At 33.2% G+C, this 15,893-nt stretch overlaps 4 protein-coding genes across 4 annotated transcripts; all 4 read right to left on the bottom strand.

Moving 5' to 3' along the window:
• Nucleotides 1-290: 290 nt before the first annotated feature.
• MONOS_14474 (uncharacterized protein) lies at nucleotides 291-1,049 on the bottom strand (the record flags this gene model as incomplete). The annotated part of the gene is made up of 2 exons (XM_067867278.1): nucleotides 291-454; nucleotides 905-1,049. The coding sequence occupies 2 exons, from the start codon at nucleotides 1,047-1,049 to the stop codon at nucleotides 291-293; spliced, it is 309 nt and encodes a 102-aa protein (XP_067722440.1).
• A 993-nt stretch (nucleotides 1,050-2,042) lies between these two features.
• Nucleotides 2,043-3,687, bottom strand: MONOS_18665 (uncharacterized protein). Its single transcript, XM_067871705.1, has 2 exons — nucleotides 3,345-3,687; nucleotides 2,043-3,284 (listed from the first exon to the last, which is right to left on the bottom strand). The coding sequence occupies exons 1-2, from the start codon at nucleotides 3,672-3,674 to the stop codon at nucleotides 2,574-2,576; spliced, it is 1,041 nt and encodes a 346-aa protein (XP_067722441.1). The 5' UTR covers nucleotides 3,675-3,687; the 3' UTR covers nucleotides 2,043-2,573.
• Nucleotides 3,688-11,180: 7,493 nt separating this feature from the next.
• MONOS_16136 (uncharacterized protein) lies at nucleotides 11,181-11,651 on the bottom strand (the record flags this gene model as incomplete). The annotated part of the gene is made up of 1 exon (XM_067869050.1): nucleotides 11,181-11,651. The coding sequence occupies one exon, from the start codon at nucleotides 11,649-11,651 to the stop codon at nucleotides 11,181-11,183; it is 471 nt and encodes a 156-aa protein (XP_067722442.1).
• Nucleotides 11,652-14,668: 3,017 nt separating this feature from the next.
• On the bottom strand, nucleotides 14,669-15,519 carry MONOS_17996 (putative choice-of-anchor A family protein; the record flags this gene model as incomplete). Its single annotated transcript, XM_067870972.1, has 2 exons — nucleotides 14,669-15,174; nucleotides 15,486-15,519. The coding sequence occupies 2 exons, from the start codon at nucleotides 15,517-15,519 to the stop codon at nucleotides 14,669-14,671; spliced, it is 540 nt and encodes a 179-aa protein (XP_067722443.1).
• Nucleotides 15,520-15,893: the final 374 nt, after the last annotated feature.

A 15,893-nucleotide genomic window follows, 5' to 3' on the forward strand; every position in this document is an offset into this window, starting at 1 on the left:
TTTCATTGTCACCTTCTTCTTCCTTCTTCTTCTTTCTTCATCACCATCCTTTTCATCCTTTTCATCATCATCATCATCATCTTATTCTCTTCTTCTTCTTCTTTCTATTAAATTTCCTCTCTTCTTTGCTTTTGCAAGAAAAATTCCGCGATTCACAAAAGAAGGGCGAAAAAGGGATTTTTAATAATAATTTTATTTTATTTTATTTGAATAATTTCATCTTTCTCTTCTTCATCTCTTTCTTTTTCTTTTTCATCTTCTTCTTTTTCCTATTCTTCTTCTTCTTTTTCCTATTCTTCTTCTTCTTCAACTTCTTCTTTTTCTTCTTCTTCTTCTTCTTCAACTTCTTCTTCTTCTTCTTCAACTTCTTCTTCTTCTTCTTCTTCTTCTTCTTCTTCTTCTTCTTCTTCTTCTTCTTCTTCTTCGTCATCGTTGTCGTCGTCATCGTCGTTTTCTTTCTCATAAAAATTTTCTTCCTATTCTTCCTCCTTTTCCTTCTTCTCTCCATCAATTCACCTTTTCTGTCTTCCTCTTCAAATTCACAAAATAATAACTCTTGCATAGTCCTCCCTCTTGTTTCTGTACCAAAGATGTTGCATTCCAATGTGAAATGGTTAAACTGTATTTTCGAACACGTCGTCTCCCATTCACATAACCTCCTCTTCCCTTCAGAGCGCTTTCTCACCAGCTTTTCAGAATGTTCGCCTGCCTCGTGTGCTTCACCTGTTTTATTCCTATCTTTCCTGCTTCCAATGCTGATATTGAATTCAATGCCAATATCAATACCGATGCAGATGCAAATTCTCGATACATTTCTTCCACTGCAAATCAAATGAATCCCAGAAATTCCCTACATTATCTGCGTCTGCTTCAGCCAATCCTTTTCAGCTGTTATAAATACAACCTCTTATCACTCTTTTTGCATCGACATAAGTTTCGACATCGCTGTCTGTTTCATTTACCTCTTCTTCTTCTTCTTCTTCAACTTCTTCATCATCAAAGTCTTCATCAGCTGCTTTTCTCTGCTCCAGCGCAGTCGGTTCAATCATTGCTTTTGGTAAAAATCACATTATGTATCCTCATCCACATCTCATTTGTTGCTTTCTTCACAATCTCCTTTGGCATTCACAGTAAAAGCACAGTTTTTATCGCTTCGACATCAAACTTCATCATTTCCTGAATCATGCTGTGAACAACCCAATATAATTACGTGCAATAGCCTTCGCCATCTCTTAAGGATCAGACAAATTGTGGATGGAAGTCAATGTCATAATCACAAATTTTAGCATGCTCCATAATGTTTTGACGAATCTTTTATTTTATCCTTTCCATCGCTATGAAAGCAAAGAAAATTGAGAACATTAACTGAACTTCCGCGTCCAGCTTTGGATTCGCATCAGCAGGCAACTCATTCCAGCCTTCTTTGCTTCAGTGAAGTTTTTTTGTAAAGCTTGCAACATGAAAGTCAGAAGAACCAAAGACGAATTGGTGCATTAGGCAGAGCAACGCACATGTGTCTTTCGATGTTGCTCCATGCAACCGAAGCCGATGCGCCAGGAAAAAGCTATTTCAACAAGAGGGTTACAAGACTGCTCATCTGACGCAGATTCTTCAACTGTTCTTTTCTTTTCTTTTCTTTTTTTTGTGAAAAGTGAGAAGAACAGTGAGAAGATGCATGTCGAATTGCTGACTGAAGAACAACTTCTGAAGAAAAGTGCCTTTTGAGAGAGCATTTGCATCAGAAGGAAGCTTTGTTTGAAACATAAACACAACATCCGCATTCTGATCAGAATGACAGCCAATCATTGATTGCTCGTTGTCTTCGAGTGATTGGGAAAAGAAAGAAGAGGACTAATTCAGATAGCTCAATCATTGGAAAGGAAAAAGCATTGAAAAAGAAAATGAGAAAGATTTATTCTTTTCACCTTAATTTCTTTTCTTCTTCTCACAAATGTTTGAATGATTTTGTTGGGACTTCCTGCTGAGTTGTATTCGATCCAAAAAAATTAACTCTTATAGTATTTTAATGTTCTTTTTCCTTTATTATTTTCCTTTGTTATTATTATTATTTTTAATTGATTTGTTGCATTTGTAAGTTATGAAAAGAACGACTTTTTCAAAAGGCAACGCAATTGAAAAAGATTGAAATGATGAAAATAGAAAAAGAAACAAACAATTTAGAGTTTCTTTATAAAATGAGTTTCATTTTCTCAAAACATTAACATCACCATCAAATAATTAATCAGGCAATTCAATAAAAATCTTCAAATTAAAAATATTTCAAACAACCATTTGCATATTAAGGTTTTAATCAAAAAAGAAAAAATTGCAATGAGAAAATAAAAATGTGCAGAATCTCATTTCTCCTGACATTTACTGAACAGTCATAAACAGATAAGACAGAAAAAATACTTTTATCAAAAAAAAATAAAATATGTTTAAAATTTTGTTGAAAACTTAATGAATGAAAAAATAAAAATAAAATTTATGAGTTACAAAAAAAACAAAGCCTTTCGTTTCCTCAAGCATTCACAAAAATATTCATGAATATTTAATAATATATCAATTCAGTATTATCTGCAAAAGAAACGAAATACTTCATGAAAGCTAATGATGATATCTTCGTATCCTTCTTCTTCCTGTTTTACAAAAACCTTCCTTTTCGTCGCCTTTCTTTTCGCTTCTTTTTTTTCATCTTTCTCCTCTTCTTTCAATCGCTTTGAAATCTCATCAAAAATAACAAAAAGCCCAAATGTTATTCTTTGGTTCAATGTTGGTCGATAAATCTCCTCCAAAACAGCATCAATAGCACTGCTTTTCAGTAAGGTATCAAGTTTCACAGCTCTATTTCCTGCAACTGTTTCAAAGATATAAATACACTGTTTGCTGATTTCACCGTAATTATCTCTTGACACAAGAAATACATCAGCAAGACGGCTGATAAGCCCAACGTATTCTTCATTCCACAATTTACATGAGTAGAAGTAATTACCAATCGAGCGGATCCATCTCGAAATAATATGCATTGCTTTCCTTTCTGTTTTCCCCATCTCTTCTTCTTTCTTCTTCCAATCCACACTCGTCGATAACTCTTCCAGTTCTCTGATTGACTCTCGTATAATATGCAGCTCATTCACCATCTCTTCTTCCAAACTGTTATTTGGTAACCTGTTTATCAAAAACTCCCAAGCAGATTGATATGCAAGACGTGTCAGATTGCGATACATCTGATGATTTAGGATAATCTCTTTGATCTCATTCAGGAAAAGATCTCTTTGAAAGTTCTATTCAAAAAATTGAAAAAAAATTCAGAAACGTCAAAAATGAAAAAGAAGTGCTCATACATAACGTCTGTCAAAACAACTCAATGCCAGTAAAGCCATTTCCACTTCTTTTTGAGTCTCCTCATTTCCCTCTTTCTTCAACGCAACTTTTAGAAGGCAAGACACACAAATCGAAAGCAATTTATATGAAAATAAGTTGCTTTGAAAAATATAGCATTCGCAAAGGTTTACGAGAAGTTTTTCATTCTTTTCTTCTTTTTTCTTCTCTTCATCAATAATCATCTTCTCAAATATTTTTTTCAATGTAGATCCTTCAAAGCCAAAATTCGATATATCTTTCAACACATTGTAAAATCCAACATGCTTTAACAGAAAAATCGCATTTCTCATCGAAAGTTTCTCTTCTTCAATCATTTTGAGTATTTTCTCGAACAGTTCTTTTGTGTAAACATATTCTATTTCTTCTTTATTCATTTCTTCCATCAATCCATTCATTTCTTCGATTTTCTGTTTTTGCCTTTCCTTGTTGCAATCTTCAAGCTCAGAAAACAACTCTTTAAAAAATAAAAATAAAAACAAAATCGCAACTATCAAGAATTCGAATTCAACAACGAGCACAAACCATTGAACCTTTCAGTTTCACTTGTTGTCTGCATTTTTGAAAGCACATTGCAGACAGAAAACAATGAATATTCGTCATTCGTAAAGAATCCGCACATCATTGGAAAGAAGAAATTGGGGCAAAATATAAACTCAAAACAACCATGAAAATATGAATTGTTATACCATTCGAGGTTATTGGTATTATTTGGCAAGGTGTTAAAAAAAAGAAAGAAAGAAAAAGCGATAAATATTTTTTTGATTTGCAGTTATGGTCAATCAGATCATCAGATTTGAAAAGACAAAAATATTCCTTGTTGAAATGAGAGATCAGTGAGCGTGTATTTTCTGCAGTGCAGGCGATATTATTATGGGTGACAGTGGAAGGCAATGATGAAGATACGTTGATTTTGGAATGCTTTCATTTTATTTTTGAAATTGGTTGACCAAGAAAATACAACAATTTTATATTGGAATGAAATTATCAGTGTGTATGTATTGATTATTTTACAACTCATTTTGAAGATGTCCCCGTTCATAACCTTTCCAAAGTCCAGGAATTCTGCTTTTTGAAAAAATGGCAAATATCCTCTTTCAAGAGCATTACAATTGGAATGGAGATGATCATCGTATATCAGTTGGCAAATAAAGGAATTTATTCCAGGGCAATTCTTTTCATTGTTTTTGTTTGGCACGAGTGATGAAATCAAATTCGAAAGTTAAACATTTGGATGATGACAAAAAGGATGGAATTCTATGAAAAATAAAATTGGAAAAAATATGCTGGGAATTTTGGAAAATAAGACCGGGGAGCAATTTTGGTTATATTTGGACGAGGTAAGAGAGACATTTTCTGCCAATGATGATAGACTCATTCCAAATCAATAAAACACGATATCTGCCGCATAAACGAAATGAGACAACCATTTCTGCTTTTGGTAAAAATCACCTGTTTTTTTATGGAAGTCTTTTGAAAGCGAAACATTGTTGCTTTTCATGATACAAATGGAATGACAACAAGGAAGATCAACAGCTCCTGATTCAGTCCATGCACTTGTTTTTCGAAAATTACAAAACAAACAATGTTGAGTTCAGTTGTTTCCCATCTCATGCATTTGCTCCATTTGCAAAAAGAGTTTAATGAACACTTGCAGCTTTATCTTTGTTGTTTAGTCATTTCAGCAATCATAAGGCAATCTTAAATTGAATTATTTTTCTGTGCTTTCACTATCATCATCATCTTCTTCATCATCTTTTAATTGCGCACCTGCTTTATTTGCTTTATGTAATATAAATCTCGATCTCTTGCGGATTATTTGAAGCAAAGGACCGATTCCAGCCATTGATAACTGCGAGTGAAGGATTTGCATTTTCAGCCTTTTCGTCATCTGCCTCTGAAATAATCGGACTGTTTCATTCGATCCGTTTCAAACAACTTCCAAACCATCGTGTTATTCGCCAGATTCAGCTGTTGATATCTCGTTCTTCAGCCATATCACCTTTGATGGCATTTCCTCTTTCAAGACAATCAACATTCCTCATCTTCTTCATATTCAAAAAAAAATCCAACTTTCTTCAATTGCTTCGTCATTGTCACTCAATATATTCATATAAAGCACAATTTCTATCTTTTCTTCTTTTTCATCGTTCTCTTCCATTTCGCTTTGCTTCATTGCACTTGCTGCTTCGGCTGCCAATTTATTGTTCTGAGAAGGAGTCAGTGAGTCTTAATTCGTCTGGCGAAAGGTATAATGGCAATGTGCATGCACCAAAGTGGAGAGGATGTCGTCAACAGATCAAACAGATAGAAGAACAATATGAAGTGCATTCACAGCATCTGCTGCTCCAATTGAATAAGAACGTTCTCCTCCACCAACTCTATGCTCATGTTTCTTTGTTCCTTTTGCTCATGAAGAAAGCATTGGAAGAGAAAAGTTTGATGAAAAGATATCATTTCATCACAATTCAACATGTTATGCGAAGCACTTAATGGAACTTTGTTATGAAATTCCAAGAATTCAGAAGTCTCTCTCGATGGGGAAGAATGAAAAGCATGTGATAAACAGTTGGTTTGGCCAAAGCATTCTGTGAATGGTCTTGAAGTCTTGTGACATGGCCACGTTGAAATGTTCAAGAAGGGTTTTTGGCAGAAGGAAATGATGAGGAAATCCCATTTTCTGATGATAGAATATCACTTTTCTGATATTTTTCAGTACGAAATGAATGATGAAGGAGAAGAGAGTCATGGAGTTTATGGAGAAGCAAGTGGTGCAGAGGAAAGAGAATAGGGAGAAGAAGAAGGAGGATGAGAATGTTATCGTTGATTCAACTGCTCAATTGAATTTATAGAAATTATCAAAACATTGCAGCAGCCAAACCAATAGAGTATTATCTCTTCTGCTTCTTCTTCTTATGCTTTCAATCATTGATTGATTTCTGCTCCATTCATATTCATCTGAGAGGCAAATATATTTCCTTTCTTCTGCTTTGAATGACCTCATAAAGAATTCTATTTGGAGGGTCTGCCAATTCATATTGGAATATCTTCAATATTCTCATCGTTTTTCTTTGGGAATGCTTCATTGGATTGCCTCGCAACCTGTATTTAACAAATATCGCTTGCCATTTACACGACGAATCAGTTAAAGTGGTAACTTCTTTGTATATTTCCCACACCGTTTCCGCTGTGCTTTTGTTGAAGTTGATTGAGCATGAAAAGGGTATTCTGAGTTTTGAATTTTCTCATTGAAGATTTTTTATCTTTCATATTTTCAGTTTTTGAACATTTTCTTTCTGGTTTGTGAAGTGACTCTTTCATCTTCTTCTCAAAATTGGCAAATACGTCTTTGTTGGAAAAAGCAAAACATTATCTAGATATTCGCTTCTTTCTGTATCTAGGAATTCTGAAATGGAAAAAGGAAATCAAGCTCCTCTTTTTTTCTTCCTTCTTTTCTTTATTAATAGAGTTCGTGTATCTTCCATCTGCATTTGTTTTGACGATTTTCATCGATGAGTTGTTTTGGAAGTTTGAAAGTGCCAATGGTTCTTGAAGTGTTTTTTTCCCAAAACAAGTGAAGCACTTGTTTTAAAAAAAAAATTTTACAAATATTTCCGCTTATTCGCAATAATAAGACACATCTATTTTTTTAATCATTTTTTTATATATAAAATGAACATGAAATAGTGCATAATTATATGCTGAAATTTCTCTTTCATTTGTGGAAAATTTTTTCTTTTGATCATAAATACCAAAATGAGTTAGTTAGTCTAAAGAAAAACATCGATAGGTATGCAACTTGGCATTCCTCAAATTGCAATTTTATGATTTCGATTTTATTTTTTGCGGTAGCTATTTTTTCAGCTTCAATTCTGCGGAAGGTAGGTTCATTTGCAATTTGAGTGGAAAAAAATATTATTCAAAATGGAAGCGACTGATGTGAGGAATGTTGTTGAAAAAATGAGAGTCTTGTCTCCTATTTCATATGAAATGTAAAGTTTGAATGCATTTATTTTTTTGGAATAATTTTTGTGTTTTATTTCAAATCTTTGCAGAGTTGCTTTCTGAGCTTGAACGTTGCAATGAAGAAGAACAAAGACAGAAAATTCTTGAAATGAATTTTATCATTGATGAAATGGATGACAGTGAATTCATATTTGTTTTTGCAGTTGAAATGTTTGATTATATGAATAAAATGATTGAAGAAAAGAAAATCACAACGGATAACGTAGTAGTGCTGTTGAAGCATGTTGGATATTACAATGTGTTGAAAGATATATCGAATTTTGGCTTTGAAGGATCTACATTGAAAAAAATATTTGAGAAGATGATTATTGATGAAGAGAAGAAAAAAGAAGAAAAGAATGAAAAACTTCTCGTAAACCTTTGCGAATGCTATATTTTTCAAAGCAACTTATTTTCATATAAATTGCTTTCGATTTGTGTGTCTTGCCTTCTAAAAGTTGCGTTGAAGAAAGAGGGAAATGAGGAGACTCAAAAAGAAGTGGAAATGGCTTTACTGGCATTGAGTTGTTTTGACAGACGTTATGTATGAGCACTTCTTTTTCATTTTTGACGTTTCTGAATTTTTTTTCAATTTTTTGAATAGAACTTTCAAAGAGATCTTTTCCTGAATGAGATCAAAGAGATTATCCTAAATCATCAGATGTATCGCAATCTGACACGTCTTGCATATCAATCTGCTTGGGAGTTTTTGATAAACAGGTTACCAAATAACAGTTTGGAAGAAGAGATGGTGAATGAGCTGCATATTATACGAGAGTCAATCAGAGAACTGGAAGAGTTATCGACGAGTGTGGATTGGAAGAAGAAAGAAGTGGCTAATGGATTGATAGAAGCGAAAGAAACGATAATATTAAGAAGCCGGATTTTTTCACTGGAAGTACATTAAAGCGAACCCCAATTTTGGAATGAAGAATGATATGAAGTTGTAGGCAGCGTTGTGTGGACATTTCAAGCGGTCAAGAATAATTTCAGTGATACGAGCTATGAAACGGTTTACCTTTTAGAAAGCATGGTGAAAAGCAAAGGAATTCCGCTTGATGCTATGTTTAAGGAAAAGGCAATTGATGTTATTTTGGAGGAGATTCTTCAAACAAGATTGGAAAACTGTATTATTCGACAATGTTTGATAATTTTAAAGTTCCTTTCAGGAAGATTGAATGAAAAGATGAAAGAAGATAGTTGCAAGGCAAATCATAAAGAGACGAAAAGAAAGATATTAGACAAGAGGGAAGAAAAACAATACAAAATAATTATTTTGTGCGTTTGTGAAGTATTACTATTTTCAGGTCAATTCTTCACTGAATTATCTTAGATTATCATTTGGCATAAAGAAGAAAAGGAAGGAAAATTAAAAGAGAAGACAGACATACGCAAATAATCAATGAAAAATTTGATTCTTCCTCTTAATTCAGATCATTGAGCCAGCATATCATGGCCATCTCATTCATCTCATTCAATTCATTCAATTCATTCATCATCGACACAAAGAAAACATTGAGAATTTCAATCAGAATGTTTTCTTCTTCACTTTTTTGGTTTGAAAATTTCAAAAAGTCTTTGGTATTTATTTGATTTTTTTTTTCTTCTTCATTGCTTCTTGCCACTTTTTCATCTCATTTGAGCAATACAACAGAATTGTTATTGAAGACTTCTTTTTTTCACTCATTTGCACAAATCTCAAAAATATTAGTTTTTTTTTTTTTTTTTCCTCATATTCACAGATATTTTGGAGAAGGTGGAGAAGGATACGAAAGCTGTGATAAAGAGCGCAAATATGAAAATAGAGGAAAGTAATATCACTGATGAAGATCAAGAGATTGAATCTTAAAAAGAGAAGTGAATAATATTCAAATGTCATCAAAAAATAAAAAAAGTTGTTTGATTTGTTAAGTGGAAAATCAATAAAAGAAAAACAGTTCTTTTCATTTCCTTTTCAATTGATGTTCAAATGAGAAGGTGAATGAAGAAAAAGAAGGTGAAGAAGGTTAAGATTCATGAAATTTTCTGAATTGCAACCTCACAGAGAAAGAGTCTTTGTTTCTCAGCAATGAGAAAAATAGGGTCATATTTTTATTGGTACCTATTTTTTTTATTGGTACCTAAAATTTTCTGGTTTTTTAAGCATTTGCAAATAAAGAAAAATAAACATAAACCTTTAAAACATCATTATTTACTATTTCCGAGAATATTTTTTTGCTTTTACCATTTTACTAAAAAGATCTTGAAATTTTTATTTTACAAATGCGATCAAAGACATGCTCGTATTTCCACGAGCTTTTGAATTTGATAGTTTTTCTTGTTGATGTTGCTATTAAACTTTTCTTTTTTATATTTTTGGTTATTTTTAAACAATGAGAACTCTTTTTTTTCTATAGATTTCACACCTCACCATTTTTGAGTAAAACTGTCATATAAACAAAGCCAATATTATTTACACCTTTTTCTTTTTGTCAATAAATGCATAATTTAGTTAAATATCATATAATTAAGCTATAATATATAAATATTTGTGTTTGACGAGTTTAACACGTAAAACAAAATATCAACTTTTTCATTTTGTGTGACAAATGTTTTTTGTTAAATATTTTTACCACATCACATATTTGTAAAATACAATAATACATTATTTGAACATAAGAAAAAGGGCATAAGTGTAAAAAAACGCCTGCTTCAGTTTTATGATTTTCTTAATTTCAACAAAATTATCATAAATAACATTAAAAAACAACACTTTTGGGTGGAGCAGTTTTATGATATTTCAACATAAATTTCATCAAAAAATTATTTGTGATCAATCCCTTAATTAAAAATTTTCTTGTTCATTTTCTGTTTTTAGTGCGAAAGCGGAAGAATCTCAGCTTGATTGTTGAAGCCAATAATGCATTTCTTGCGATGTCATAAATGAAGTTAGAATTTGCACTAATTTTATTTCTTTAAATCTGTTATTCAATAAAAATTTCGCTATCACTTATTAATCAATAACAATTCATAATATTAAATTGAAAGAAGTTTCTTTCAATGAAAGCCAATGTCACAGAAGATCTGATGATTATGAAATACTCATATTTCCAATTTTATTAGAGAAATCAGTTATTTATGTATTATTTATTTTTTCAAATTGAAATGCTTTCCATTTGAAATGAAGGCTATCATTATTGTTTTTTTATTGATTTTGCTAAATAAGACATAATTGTTAGATAACGATTATTGTTCATTTTGTTTTTGTCAAATTGTCTCAAATAATAAAAATTGTGAATGAAAATACAAAAAATGTGCAGTATTCACGTGATTTATTTTTTGAGGGCTCGTTTCATCAAAATGAAAAGAACGAAAAACTTCAAAATGAATAAATGCCGACGGAAGATGTTTATTAATTGTTAAAGAAGCTGCTCGTAATAAACTTGAAATGCGGTAACAATCTCGATGTGTTCCCAATTCCACAACATATCAAATTTGATGGTTAAGAAGCCAAATATTGAATCGGATCCATAAAAGTTTTCGCTTCTTTTTTCATTAATCTCCAATAATTTCTGAATAATGCATGAACTTATAGAATATGAAGATGAAGTGGAAGAAGAGGAAGAAAAAGAAGAAGAAACAGAAGGAGAAGGAGAAGAAGATGAAGATGAAGTGGAAGAAGAGGAAGGAGCAATTTGAGTAGCAGAAGAGGAAGAAGAAGAGACGTAAGAATTGTCAATTTCTGTTTTTTTAGAGAGCTGTGATTGAACTGGGAGATTTGCATTGGCAAGCATCGAGTAAAAAGACAAGTAAGTTTATGTGGGCGCTGCTTTGACAGGAAAAACAGGACGAGAAGAAGGAAGCTTAGAAAAGGGAATGGAAGCATTTTGAACTGAAGAAGAAGAAGAAGATGATGATGATAGCGATATTGTTGTTGAAGGACACATCAAAGAACCCATGAAGCGCGAGAAAAATGCCTGACACGGTGAATGCACTGGTGTTGCAGTTGAAGAAACATCAATTGGCTTCCCAGTCGATTCTGCAAGCGCTTCAGAGCATTCAAGTGTCTGCATTTGGTTCTGTTTCCTTTGCCTCACATCCTCATCCGCCTCCACACCTTCTTCCTTCTTCTTCTTCTTCTTCTTCTTCTTCTTCTTCTTCCTATTCTTCTTCCTATTATTCTTTTTCTTCTCTTTCTCTTTCTCCTTCTCCTTCTCCCCATCACCTGCCTTTTGAGACGCCGATGATTGCCTCATCATCTCCTGCGCATGTTGTATCATCAGCATCGCCTGGTTTGTCTGATTGACAGCTGTTTTGAATGTGAATAGAACAACCACAAAAACACGGGCAAGAACAAGAGCAATGTGGAGAACAACAAAAATGGAGGTGGAAGATCTGAAGGGGTTGTTGTGTGTTTGGTGGTGGGTGGATGAAAGGAGAGAAGAATTCACAATGGAAAAAGAAGAGCAAGAGGAGGAGGAAGAAGAAGGAGGAGGAGGAGGATTAAATTGTAGCTGTCTCGACAGATGAACTTTTAACGAAGAAAAAGTTTTTTGTTGAACAACATGTTTATTTTGAACCCAATTGTTCTCGGGTTTAATCCTGTGCTTTTTTTTCATTTGAAAAAGCTCATCTGTTTTTTTCGCTGTTTCTTTTTTCTTTGTTATTTCTCTCAAAGCACTTTTTTTCTTCTTCACATTCATAAATCTTGTAAATAAGATACGCAGTTTCAACAACTTGTATCTCTTCATCTGGAAAGAGTTTCAATCGAGTTCTGTGCAGGGATCGAAATGGATGCCTTTTTGCTCCAATGCATAGGTCGAGATGGATGGTGGATGAAGAGTGTCAAATACATCAAGCTCGATGTATATGGTTGACATCTTTAAAGAAGAAGATAATGAATGAAGAAGATTTGTGGTGGGAGGACGATATTGAAGATGAGAAATGGGAAAAGAAAATTTTGTTTGTTGAATAAAAGCCAGATATTGCGATAGGCTGAGTGTGTAGATTAGAGGAAAGCTGATCAATTGGAAAGAAGCGAACGAATAATCAGATTCAATATGACGTGAAAAAGCATATTGATGGTAAAAAAATGCGTTGATGTGTTGCTTCGCTTTGATGATGAAAACCATGCAATGAGGAGCGAGAAAAGAACAGGAAATAGTTGTGGAGAATTGAAAAAAATGATTCAGCAAATGAATTTAAATAATGTGTATTGCATGTAGATACTTTTAATAAATTTGATACACAGCATACAGTGATTTCCGTGACAGCTTAACTAAAGGGAATTATTTGTGTCTGAACAAATGTTGAACCAAGAAGGGTGAGGAAGGCATCTTGGAGAAGGGAAATGAAGCCAGTGAGGGCATACTCGACGGCTGTACATGGGGTCTGTTGAGGTCTGCCACAGACATCAACATCACTTCCACCATTTGAGACTATTTTGTTCTGGGCGATGAGGGGGAGCCAGCCATTGAAAGTTTCATTGTCTGCTTGTCCATTATTCCACAATCTTTGTGTTGGAGTTGTTGATCCACACTGATTGAATGGTGATTGGGTGATGGCATTACCACTGAAAAACACATCGTTTCCTCTTCCATTTGTTGCAGTATTTCCATCGAAGAAGCAGAATGTGATGAATTTTATTCCATTCATCCAAAAATAAGTGTTCCAAAAATACATTCCTGCACCTCCATAATTGGCAGAGGCAGTCAATTTGTTATTAATAAATTGGCAATCATCAATCAAAAACTGAGTTGGTTTATTAATTGGTGGATTTGCAAATGTTAATGATCCCGCAGCATCACCACCAGAATTAGCAATGCACTTGCATTTGGTGAGCAGGAATAAGAGCATTTTCTGGCATATCATACACATGAAAATACCAACCAGTTCCATAAATGCCCTTAATATTACAACCTCCCTCTCTATTATCTGAGAATGAATAAACAGAAGATGATTGTCGACCATCAATGCAAATTGCACCTCCATGCAACGCCGAACAACCTGTTGAATTTAATTTTGATTTATTCTCATTTTGTTAACTGCAACAGCATAAAGCTCAACCTGCAGCATCATAATAACAATAATAAAATTTTTGAATTATTTTCTTTGAATATGTTTTTCAAATCTATTTTATAATTGGTTTCTTTTTTTTTTCCCATAATTAAATTTCTTCATAATCATTTGAAAAGATAACAATCAAAGCTTTCTTGCAGGTTGTTTTCGGAACAACATTATAATGTTTGTATTAATTTTTCGTTGATTAATTTTTCAAAGCTAAATTGAGACTCTCAGCTTGTTCAACGTTCCTTATTGTTAGTGACTTTATCTCTTCAAAAATACCATTTGAACAATCTGAAAAAGCATCAAAAAACATATCGTTTATAACAATCTAACTTATGAGCATCGTTAGTATTCATAGAATCAATTTATTCACACGAAGGTTGAATTTCCATAAAACGATGCTTTATCTTAAAAAACATTGACTGATAATAATAAGAAAGAATATTCAAAGTTAAGACTTTTTATTGCTTCGTTCAATACTCGCGTTAATTGTTCACTATGATGCACTGTGTTACTCTTTCATAGAAAAATTTCATTTCTTCGAAATCCCAATTGCACTTGTAAAGGTAATTTCTTCTCGCATGCAATCCTCTTTTGCAATGGAAACCCGAAAATAATCAAATACAAGAAAAATGACTAAAACACTCGAGTGGAAAATTCTTATCTCGTGTTAAATGCGAACAAATGATATTTCTTTCAAAAGTCATCTACTCAATATTCATTATTAAAATCATAATATATGAAACTGCATGTGCAACTTTTTCTTTTCATTCATTAATTAATATTTCAATTATCCAAAGTTAATTTTCTGAAAAATTCAAAATTTGTCAGATCATTCAGATTCATTTCGAAATTATTGATCAGAAAACTGCAAAAAACGTGACATGATTAAAGTGTAATAGGTTTGTCTTTTAATCCAATGCTCTTTGATTTAATATGGCTTCGCAGAATTTTTTTCATTTTAGTCGATATAACTTTTTTCTTTTCTTTCAAGTATCTTTTTTTCGCCTGAAAATCTTTTATTTCACAAAATCGATCAGCTTCCATGCGAAGAACTTTAATACATGGAAAATCTGTTTGCTTTATGAATCGTCCACTTTTCGATCTGAGCCTTGATACTGCTTTTCTTTTTAAATTCTTGCTTCTGCTTGGGATGATAGTTTCTGAATCAGAAATTATTATCGAGAACTTCTTTCTTTAATATAAGTTTGTTGTTCCACAAGTTTTTTCATCTTTATCATCCTTCTCCATCTCCTTCTCTTCCTTCTCCATCTCCTTCTCCTCCTTCTCCATCTCCTTCTCCTCCTTCTCCATCTCCTTCTCCTCCTTCTCCATCTCCTTCTCCTCCTTCTCCTTCTCCTTCTCTTCCTTCTCCATCTCCTTCTCCTCCTTCTCCATCTCCTTCTCCTCCTTCTCCATCTCCTTCTCCTCCTTCTCCATCTCCTTCTCCTCCTTCTCCATCTCCTTCTCTTCCTTCTCCATCTCCTTCTCCTCCTTCTCCATCTCCTTCTCTTCCTTCTCCATCTCCTTCTCCTCCTTCTCCATCTCCTTCTCTTCCTTCTCCATCTCCTTCTCCTCCTTCTCCATCTCCTTCTCTTCCTTCTCCATCTCCTTCTCCTCCTTCTCCATCTCCTTCTCCTCCTTCTCCATCTCCTTCTCCTCCTTCTCCATCTCCTTCTCTTCCTTCTCCATCTCCTTCTCCTCCTTCTCCATCTCCTTCTCTTCCTTCTACATCTCCTGCTCCTTTTGCTTATTTTCTTTTTTTCTTTCCTCTTTTTCAAACGTTTTATTTTTCTTTCTTTTCGTTATCTCAACTGTTTTTGTTTTGTTTTCTATTTTTGCTGGATCATCTTCACTGTCAAATTCATCAATCATTCTGATTTTTCTGTTTTCGCGTGCTCTTTCTTTTTTCAGTTTTGATGATTCTTTTCTGTTCCGAATAAAATCATCGAGATCATCTTCATGAAAAAGTTCAATAACGTTTTCTGTTTCTTTTTCATTTTTTTTCATCATATATATTGATTGCTGCAATATTTTTTCTTTCTCAATCACACTTCTTATTTCCATTTCACATGATTCATATGTCATCAAATATGAATTCAATTCATTTCTATTGATTAAGCACATATCACAAATTAACTTTGCAATTGATTTTTTTGTGTTAAACCTATATTGAAATTCCAGTGCATATTCCTTTGTCTGTTCAAGCACTCTACCACGCTTTCTCATGTGGCATTTAATATGAGACCACATACACTCGATGGTTTGAGTGTGAACATTTTTATCTTCTGGTTTGACAAAATTTAATGAATGATTCACACAATCGTGTTTGTATCCTGCAATTTTTATACCTTGATAAGAAGACCACATATCAGAGTAAACTATTGCGCTTTTATCAATATTCTTTTCTATGAAATACATGAGTGTTTCCTCAGTTCTGTTGGCAACAAATTCGACTTTGA

The sequence above is a fragment of the Monocercomonoides exilis genome (genome assembly GCF_001643675.1).
Source record: "Monocercomonoides exilis strain PA203 chromosome Unknown scaffold41-876177, whole genome shotgun sequence".
NCBI classification, from domain to species: domain Eukaryota; phylum Preaxostyla; order Oxymonadida; family Polymastigidae; genus Monocercomonoides; species Monocercomonoides exilis.

Bases quoted from the DNA above. Each gene is read 5' to 3' on its own strand.
- MONOS_18665 (XM_067871705.1), bottom strand. From the start codon at position 3,674: ATGAGAAATGCGATTTTTCTGTTAAAGCATGTTGGATTTTACAATGTG. The intron at 3,285-3,344 runs GTATGAGCACTT...TTTTTTGAATAG, and splicing joins GTTGTTTTGACAGACGTTAT to AACTTTCAAAGAGATCTTTT.